General features: G+C 57.8%; 1 protein-coding gene across 2 annotated transcripts in view; it reads left to right on the plus strand.

Annotated features, from left to right (window-relative positions):
* The window catches only part of Cbx7 (chromobox 7), a 19,826-nt gene extending 16,542 nt beyond the window's left edge, over window positions 1–3,284 (plus strand). The window contains exon 5 of one of the 2 annotated variants that reach the window (XM_015501899.2): window positions 2,281–3,284. In XM_015501899.2, the coding sequence (XP_015357385.1) occupies window positions 2,281–2,508 (228 nt within the window). In that variant the 3' untranslated portion in view covers window positions 2,509–3,284. Of the gene's footprint in view, window positions 1–20; window positions 788–2,280 lie in introns of those variants that run through there. The other variant, XM_015501900.2, reaches the window with a different exon arrangement.
* The last annotated feature ends 6,142 nt before the right edge of the window (window positions 3,285–9,426 follow it).

A 9,426-nucleotide genomic window follows, 5' to 3' on the forward strand; every position in this document is an offset into this window, starting at 1 on the left:
GTGGTAGGTCCCATGGGAAGGACCTGGAGTTGGGAGGGGTCTGCATGCTGCCCACCCATTGCCAACCTGTCCTCTGTCCCTGTCTTTGTCCTGTGGCTGCAGCAGATGCAGAACTGGCAGATGGGCCCCCTCCCTGGACACCTGTGCTTCCCTCAAGTGAGGTGACCGTGACAGACATCACCGCCAACTCCGTCACCGTCACCTTTCGAGAGGCCCAGGCAGCAGAGGGCTTCTTCCGAGACCGCAGCGAGAAGCTCTGAATCACCGTTTCCACCCTTCTTCGCTGTTTCCTTTGGGGCTTGGGGTGGGGAACTCCCGAGACAGGGAGGGGTTGGGGCAGGGTCATTATTTTATTTAAAAAAAAACACCAAGCAGAAGAAGTGGGGGTGGCCCCACAACCTCCCACCACCCTGCCCTTCTCTGTGAAGGGCGTTTGCAGAGAGGCCTTAGGGCTGGGTTGGGAAGGTTGGTGTTGCTCTGTTTAGGGTCCCATCTCCAGGCTGATGGGGACAGGGCCACCTGCTCAGGCTGCCTCTGCAGCTGACTGCCTTGCCTTGCAGCTGCTGGTTCCAGGAGGGAAAGGAGCCCTGGGAGGCGGGGCCCTGCCTGGCAGCCCCCAGCCTATCTGGTTGTCTGGCCCTCCCACCCCTTTCTTTTGGGCTTGGGTGTTGGTTTTGATCTTTCCCCTCCAGCTTTGGTGGGGCTCAGAGGCTGCTCTCACCCCCAGGGCCCGGGTCAGGGAGAAGGGGCTGGAGGGAGGGTCTGAGGTAGAGTCACAGCCATCGACGGGAGCCATGGCCATGGCCATGGCTCAGACCTCCTTCCCAGGGAGGAGGCTGCCCTCTGGGCTCCCTCTGCTGAGAGATCCTGCCCCATCACCCGGCTCGTGTGGAAATATGTGCACACCCAGCGGCACAGCGTGCAAATTGTCCCTTGTGTCCATCACATGTGCCCTGAGTGTCCACGTGGGCCTCACATGCCTCCTTTAGAAACCCTGGCCAGGTGAACATAGGGCAATTCACAGCACAAAAGAACTCGCCACGGCAACCCACCCATCTTGCACAGGTCACGCGACAGGACCTGTTCCAGCTCCATTTGCTTGCAGCTGTCAGCGAGAACAAGGTTCTGGCCACGAGCATGGCGGCATCTGCTGCTGCAGGCATGCAGATGTGGCTTCCTGGTTGTGCCTGGCCAAGCAGCAGGTGTGCAAGCATCTGCCCAGTTGTGCTGACACATCTGCATAGACTCCAAGACACTTGTGACCTGTCCTTCCTCCCACAGGGATTCTTGTCCTTTCTGACTCAGGTGACTTTTCAGCCCTTCCAACTCCCCTTTTTCTGCCCTCCCCTCCAGCTCAGCCGACCCCAAGCATGGTGTGGGTGTGGGCAGGCAGGAAGGGCGGGGGTGTCCCACTTTCTCAGGGCAGCCCTTGTCTCCTGGACCCCTTCCCACTTCATTCTGTGTCCTCCCACCAGACCTAAATAGCACGGCAGGGACTGGCCTTGTTTCCTGTGGGGGTCCAGCCGCAGGGGAGGGTAGTTCAGGCTGTGCACAAGCCTAGCGCCCTGGCGAGGTTGTGTCTGCCTGGAGGAGGGATGCTTGGCTTCTGGTCTGCCCCAAGGTTCCCTGTGGGCTGGTGGCTTCCCTGCTCCCTCATCCCAGCCCTGTCCCAGAGAGAAGGCCAGATGGAGTCAGGGGTCCTGGGGAGCAGGGAGCAGGTCCGCTCCCCCACCCTTCCACCCCGGTCAGAGTCGGGGTAACCTGAACCCAGTAGAGCCATTGTGGCTGGGGAGCTCAGCCCTGTCCCCTGACTCTGTGCCTGTCCTCAGAAGGTCATTAGGTCTTTGTGAGGACAAGGGCAGGGTGACTCTTCCCCCAGACTCCTCCCCAGTTCCCAAACCAAAGACAGCAGGCACCCTTTTCCTTTTTGGGATGCTTTGTTGGCAAGATTCCCAATTCCCAGCTCCTTCTCCCTCTCCAGTTCTCGTTGCCCGGGATCAATTCAGTGCTTCCATTGGGGGACAGTCACCTATAGGTGACCTGATTCACCCCAGCCCAGGGAATTGAATCTAGATGAGTGTGTGGGGTGAGCCCCGGGAAGGGAAGGGGCTTCAGCTGCACGACCCTGAGAAGGGGAGAAGCCTGGGGGCAGGGGCTTCCAGCCCGGGAGGTGGAGGCCCGAGGCTGGGACGGCGAGGGGTCCTCTCCAGCCGACTGTTGGACCGTGGCTCTGGGACATGGCCACAGCTCCTAGTAGAAGACACACTCCGCCCCCCTCAGGAGACACAGGCCCTCTTCCTGCTTCCTGGTGTCCTAAGCTGTCAAGTTTGCCAGCCTGTGGCCCCGGGGAGGGGGGTTGGGTTTTTTTGGGTTTTTGCTTGTTTTGTTTTGTTTTTTTTTTTCCTGGTGGGTGAGGCAGCTGTGTTTCTGTCTGCAGCAGCAGAACATGCATCTCCTCTTCCTCAGACCTTTGTGGCCCACTGGGAACCCTGTGGCTCAGAGGGCTGAGGTCCAGGCCTGGCACCTGGAGTGATGGTCTTGAGATGTCCAACTCAGGGCAGCCGCGAGGCTGTGAACCCTGAGAGCCGGCTCCCTGGGGAGAACCACTCAGGCAGTTAGGATCTTTTTCAGCCCAGGACAGGTGACCTCTGTGAGGGGTTGGGTTTGGCCACACAGGCCTCCTCCCAGCCCTGAGTGTCCCAGCTAGGGCCAGGTGAAAGAAGACCAGGTGGACAGTGACCTCCCGCCCCACAGCTCCCCGGAAGGCCAGTACCCTCGGGCTGGGGAACACTGGCCGCCTGCCTCTCCCCAGCCCCTTTTGAATGTAGAGGCCTGTTGGTACTTTACTGTCGCCACGGAGCAGGGTGGAATGTCCCACCCACCCCTGGCACGGAACCTTATCATTCTGACAGGATGGTAACCCCTTTGCCAATGTCCCTCGCCGCCTCCTCTGGGAAGGCGCTAGGCATCTGAATGGAAGCCCGTGTAGCTTTTGCTTTACAAATGGCCAGATGTGGCCGCCAGGTCTCAGCCAAGAACGCGTCCTTTGCACAGATGAGCTTCGAGCTTTGTTCAGACGACATGAATGTACTCCAGGACCGGGCATCAGCTCCCAGGGCGTGCCTTCCTGAAGGTGCGGCTGGGGAGGGTCAGAGCGGGTGCAGAGCGCAGTTTTATTTTTGTACTGATATTGGTAAGAGACTGTATAGCATCTATTTATTTAGATGATTTATCTGGTAAATGAGGCAAAAAATTATTAAAGACAATTTAAAAAAAAATTTGTGGGCATTCAATCCTCTTAATGCGCTTGCTCTCTGTTCCTGGGAGAGAGCCCTGGCCCTGGAGGACAGTGGATTTAGGTCCCAGCTCTACAGTTACTGCTGTGACCTTGGACGGCTCCTTCAGTCTCAGTTCTCTGTCACAGCGAAGATTACTGGAGGGGACAGAATGGGGCTCCGCGGTGCCCTGCTGGGTGAGTGCCCACCACCCTGGCTATGCAGTGGGTCACCAGAGGCCCAGAAATGCTTCAGGGTGCTGCTGCTCCCTCCCTCTGTCCTCCTAAGAGTGTTTGGGAACCTCACCACGGACCTGGACTCAGACCTGTCCACGCAGGCTCAGCGCTGTCCCTCTAACCCCAGGCGGGTTGGTGGGGCACGCAGTGAGGCAGAGTCCTGAGGCCACTTGCTTTTGGGTTCCTCACCAGCTGCAGGATGCTGGCCGGGAGCAGTCAGGGCGAGCAGGAGGGGGACAGTCCCAGTGAGGGCAAGAAAGGCACGCTGGGGGCACGCGGGTGCTGAGGTCATGTCTGGGTTTCTAGTTGGGGTGACGGGTTGTGGGAAGCACCTCCTCTGGAAGGAGATTAAAACAGAAGAGGGTTTGGAAGGAGCTTGGTCACCCCACAAAGCAGGCCTGAGGCCCGGATGTTCTTTGCAGGGAGTTTGGGAGGTGACCCAGGGACAGGACAGGGGTTAGAGTGGGCAGAAGAAAGGAGCTATGACGGGTGGATTATTGAGGTCAGTTATAGGCAACTGGGGTACAGTTATGCCATGGCCACCAAGAAGTGTTCAAATGTCCCACAGATTGTCCTTTCCTGGGGATGGATTGGTGGAGGGTGGCCCTCAGCCATCCAGGGCACCCCCCCCCCGCCTGCACCCATCTGTTATATTGAGCCCCAAATAGAATGTGAATTGAGCTAGTGCTTGACACCACAGGGGACTGTCCCCAGCCCATAGCTGAGGTTAGGGATGAGGCCAAGAGGTGAGTGTCCCAAGGGCCATTGCAGGTGTGACGGCTGTGCTATGCTGCTGGTTCTTCACAATGAGGCTGTCAAGAGGCGGCCAGCGACAGACAGCCCCTGTGAGGAATTAGTGTGGCGGGTGGGAAAACCATAGTTCCAGGCGGCCACGGGGGTGTGGAGGGTGACCATCACCCCCTTCTCCCCGCCCCCAGCCAGCCACCCTCCCCAGTGGGGAGACCCAATTGCATCCACCAAGTGATCGGGGACCTGGTGACCTGCCCTCATCAGATCAGACTGCACTTGCTGCACACGTGCCTCAGTCACCGCCAGGACTGGGGACAGCAAAACGTGCCTCCAGGACTCCCCAGGTTCCAGACAGGCTCCTTCTCTGCCCACATAATGTAGCAGCCACCTGGCACCTCTGGGCGATGGAGCTTGGTCGACCTCACCAGGAACCGTGTTTTCCTGTTTGCCCACTGACACTCGTCCCAGGGGCTGACACCCACCCGTGGAGGCTGGGACTTGGGATTCTGAGGCGTTCCCTGGAAGACCCTCCCTGCCCTGGAAACCAGGGTCGCCAACCCACCAAGCCAGAGCCACAGAGTGAGGAGGGCAGATTCTCAAGCCAGTGAAAAGGGTCAGTCCCACTGCCACCCCCAGGCTCTTCCCGGATGTGGCACCATGGGCCCAGTGCAGGTCCCAAATCCTGGGGAGCTCTGGCCTGACTCCACAGGGTACTGCCCAGCCCTGATGCCCACACTGATCTTCAGTTTCGATGCCATTGTTCTGGTATCCAGGAGCTTGGGATGGGGCCCAGGGGGCAGGGCCCATGGAGCCCATGCCCACGCTCGCTGTGCTGCTCTGCCAGGGGACGACGGGGTCTTGATCCAGCGCGGCTGAGGTGGAAGTCTGTGGGGAAGCCAGGCACTTGGCACGCCTTGTTCGGTGCTGATGGCATCGATGCTGTAGAAAAGGAAGGCAGATCCACGCCCAGGGACGAGTCAGCTCTTGGTAACCAAGTCGCTGACCTCTCCTGAGGGAGGGGATGGAGCCCGGGGACACAACCTGCCTTGAAGTTCCCAGCCGCTCCCTCAAGGCCCGCTGCTCTGTGGGGCTCGCCAGCGGCACCAGCCTCTGACCGGCGGGCATTCCTCAGCTGTGCTAAAGGGCTTGGACCAGCTCTAGGAGAGGACGGCCACTCTGCGTGGGCCCTCGAGGAGCCTCTGCCTCTTCCAGGAGGCTGTGCCATTGGTGGGCACTTTGTGTAGATGCAGAGGGCAAGGATGGAGGCCGGCTGTCATCCGCTGTCATGGCTAGACAGACAGAAGAATCCTCGCCCTCCAGCTCCCCAGGAGTCCTCCGTGGTGACTTCTCCTCGCGGACACGGGTCTGAGACAGTCTGTCCTTCCAGAGAACATGGTGAGGGCTGCATCCTTGGTCTCACTCCATCAATTCCCTCAGACTTCCCACCGACCTGAGCTTTCTGATCCTTCCTCCAAAGGACTCCGAGTCTGTTTGGCATCCATGGTCCCCTACAGGAGCAGGTGGAACCCGTCCAAAATGTGGAGATGAAGGATGTCCCCCTCACAGGGGGCATGACAGTGCAGGTCATGGCCATACTTGAGAATCTGGGGAGCGCAGGGCCAGCCTTGCCAGCGGTCAGCATAGGGGTTGGCCAGGGCGTTTGCTGTGGCCAGAAGGTGGGCCCACATGTACCCACATGAACCTCCCCGACGCCAAATAGGGTGCACTCACATGTTCTTATCGGCTTTTCCAGATGTGGGGCTTAGAGCTCTGAGCAATCAAACAGCAGAGTCAGAGGTGGGTACAGGACGGACACCTGTCACCCCAGCACTTGGGAGGCTGAGACAGGATTGCAAGTTCCAGGCCAGCCTTGGCAATTTAGGAGACCATGTCTCAAAACAAAAATAGAAAGGGCTGGGGATGTGTGGTTCAGCGGTAAAGCGCCCCTGAGTCCCCCAAAATAAAAAGTGTAAGAAGGTGGTGGCAGAGAGCCCACCCCCAGTGCTGTCCTCACACCCAGCCTTGGTGGATTTGGCAGCACGTCAGGCCTGGCGCCAGAGGTCCCAGGAGCATGCTCGCCGTCAGTCCCCACGTTGGCCCTCATTAAACACTTCCCTCTGTTCTGCGGCATCTGCTGGGGTCTCATCCTTCTGGTGCACAGAGGGAGCCCACGCTACCGTGGTCTAGGCTGAGATGAGCAGGAGAGGAGGACACCATCACCCTGGGGGACAAGGTGGTCACCGGGCAAGGATAGGCTGCTCCCACCTGCTGAGGGGCTTGGCCTTCTGCCAGCTCAGAGCGCCAGAGGAGTCTGGTGGCCAAGCTCATCAGCCCTTCACCCCAGGGGCTTCCGCCCTGGGCCCGGGGCTCCGCGCCCTCACGGTCAGGGCTTCAGCAGAGCCGAGAGGCCTGTGGGGCCTGGGCGTCCAGTCTCCTCCGTGGCTTTGCCACCCTGAGGCCTAAATCCTGGTCTGATGGTCAGTGGAGTCTGCCTTGTGGCCGGGGACATTAGGAACCCTTTAAGCACCATCCTGGGAAAAACAAGAGGAAACATGAACTAATGTGAAAAATACAGTTTTCCAAAACAAGCGGTGTAGTGAGCGAGTTGCCCGGAGGCTGGCCTGGGCCACCATGTCCTTCTCTAGGAGTTCGTGTGGGGCCGAGGCCTCCGTCCAGGGCTGGAGCCATTGCACGTCCTTCTGTGTCCCTTCCCAGTGAGCACAGCTGCAACAATCAAGGACTGTCACCGCCCTCCCCAGCATCAGGGTCCTCCCTGCTGTCTGACTGTACTGTCTGCCTAGGGCAGAGGCACAGGTCCTGAGAGACCGAGAAGCAGCCCAGAGATGGGGTGCCGGACACAGGTGTGTGCAGAAACGCTCACGGGGAAGGTCCAGCGGCGACAGGCTGGACAGACTGTTCTGTTCCTCGAGGTGTCTCTGGAGCTTGGCCAGGAAGTAATAGCTCCGTCCCTCACATCACTCTTCCCAATGGCCAGGGGACAGAGCTTCCCTCCAGGGCTCTGATTCGCAGGGACTGACAGATGAGGTTAGAGAAGCAGTGACATCATCAGCTTGGCTTGCTTCCTCCCATGTGTGACCAGCATCCCCAGGACCCCGGGGTGCATGTGAGCCAGCAGCTGCTACAGATAACACCACCTGCCCGGCTCCCTACGTACAGAAGAGAAGGACAGTGTCCTTCAAGATGATATGGGTCTGGACATTCCGGCCCAGATCGCTCTCACTGTTCCCTTAACTTGGCTCAGTTCTTGGAAACAGTGAGGGGCACCTCAAGGACATGGTGTTTCCCCTCCTTCCCTTCTCTAAGGGCGGCTTAGACTGGTAGGGGATCCCACTCCAAATCCTGTCCTGAAGGTTTGCCTTCAAAGCCATGTCCAGCATCTCTGTCCTAGCTTAAGTACCGCGTCTGCCAGGGGCCAAATTGTGTTCCCCAAAATTCATATGTTGAAATCCTGATCTCCAGGACCTCAGAACATGACCTCAGCCTCCCCTGGCTTTCCAAAGGTTCCCAGCGGCCCTTGAAAACAAATGGGGGTGGGGGGCTGGGGTGGTGGCTCAGTGGCAGAGCAGTTGCCTAGCGCGGGTGAGGCCCTGGGTTCAATCCTCAGCACCACATAAAAATAAATAAATAAAAATAAATGCATTATGTCCACCTACAGCTAAAAGAAAGAAAGAAAGAGAGAGAGAGAAAGAGAGAGAGAAAGAGAGAGAAATGTGGGGGGCACGGCAACACCCCCCACCCCATGTCCCAGTCAGATCCTGGAACTGCAAGATGCCTCCCAGCCCCCACCTTTTAGATGGCATCTGGTCTCAGACATCAGACGGGTGTGAGCCCCCTCCCAGCCTCATCCAGTGGCTTCCTGGGTTCCTTCAGCCACCTCCATAGGTGCATTTGGGCTTTGGGAGGAACAGGTGGCATTCAGACTCCTCCCTGTCACAGACAGGGAGTCCTGCCAAGGAGCCGAGGGGATGCAGAGAAGGAAGGGCAAGGTCTGGCTGGTGACCCCCAAATTCAGCATTCCTGAAGAGACTGTTGCCATAGCATTTCCTCAGGCCAGCACAGGACAGGTGACTTCTCCTCTCGCAAGGAGACATCCACACAGGCAGTAGAGGCCAGCCTCAGCCTGTATACAGACCCCATCTCAAAAATTTTTTATAGTTGGGCATGGTGGCGCACGCTTGTGATCCCAGCGGCTCGGGAGGCTGAGACAGGAGAATCATGAGTTCAAAACCGGCCTCAGCAACTGCGAGTGTTATGCTCAAATTCGGGACCCCCAAAAGACCACCAGAGACCAAGATCGATGGAAGCAGCAAAGAGGTGTTTATTGGGAGCTAGCTCGGTCCTTGGCGCACACAACAACTGGTGACGCTGAGAGGTCCGAGCCCAGGGTTTGCGGCAGTTTTATACTCTCTTTGGAGAAGGCAGGGACCCCCACATACATCATAGCATCTCTTAGCAAATCATCACACACTGCGGGAAAATCGTAAAACAACTCTAAAATATGATTAGCACATTCACTGGCGGGAACAAGTTGGGTAGGGGTGATTGGTTACTACAAGAGGGGGATTAGTTTGAACTGATTGGTTTAGGCCACAAGGGGTGTTCCTGCTGAACTACATGGTTTCCCAACACCATAAACTCCTGGGAGGGTCATCTGGCATCCCAGGTATATCCCTGTCTCATGCTGATTGGTGGCTGCTAGGGGATTGCTATGGGTCCCCACCTGGCCTGACTGAGTCAGGGACACCTGGGCAGCAGATCTCTCCTGTTATTTGTAGATAAACAACTCAGCAGGGTGGGTATGTGCCTAGGAGTGCTCTGTGGGTCTTTCCAAGGACACGGGTCATGCCCCCTTCCTGGGACAGGCTTTGCTCTGAGGTGGAGGCTGGTTTTTCACAAGGCACTAAGCCACTCAGTGAGACCCGGTCTCTAAATAAAATAAAAATAGGGCTGGGGGTGTGGCTCAGTGGTTGAGTGGTTGAGTGTCCCAGAGTTCAATTCCTGGTACCAAAACTAAAACAAAACAAACACAGACAACCAGTGGCTCCACAGATGTCCCCACAAAGAGGGACCAGATGTTCACACAAAAAGGAACCTGATGTGTGGAATCAGGGGTCTCCGGGGACCTCTCAGATGGCCAAAGTTGT

This window comes from Marmota marmota, unplaced genomic scaffold, assembly GCF_001458135.2.
Source record: "Marmota marmota marmota unplaced genomic scaffold, marMar, whole genome shotgun sequence".
NCBI lineage: Eukaryota > Metazoa > Chordata > Mammalia > Rodentia > Sciuridae > Marmota > Marmota marmota.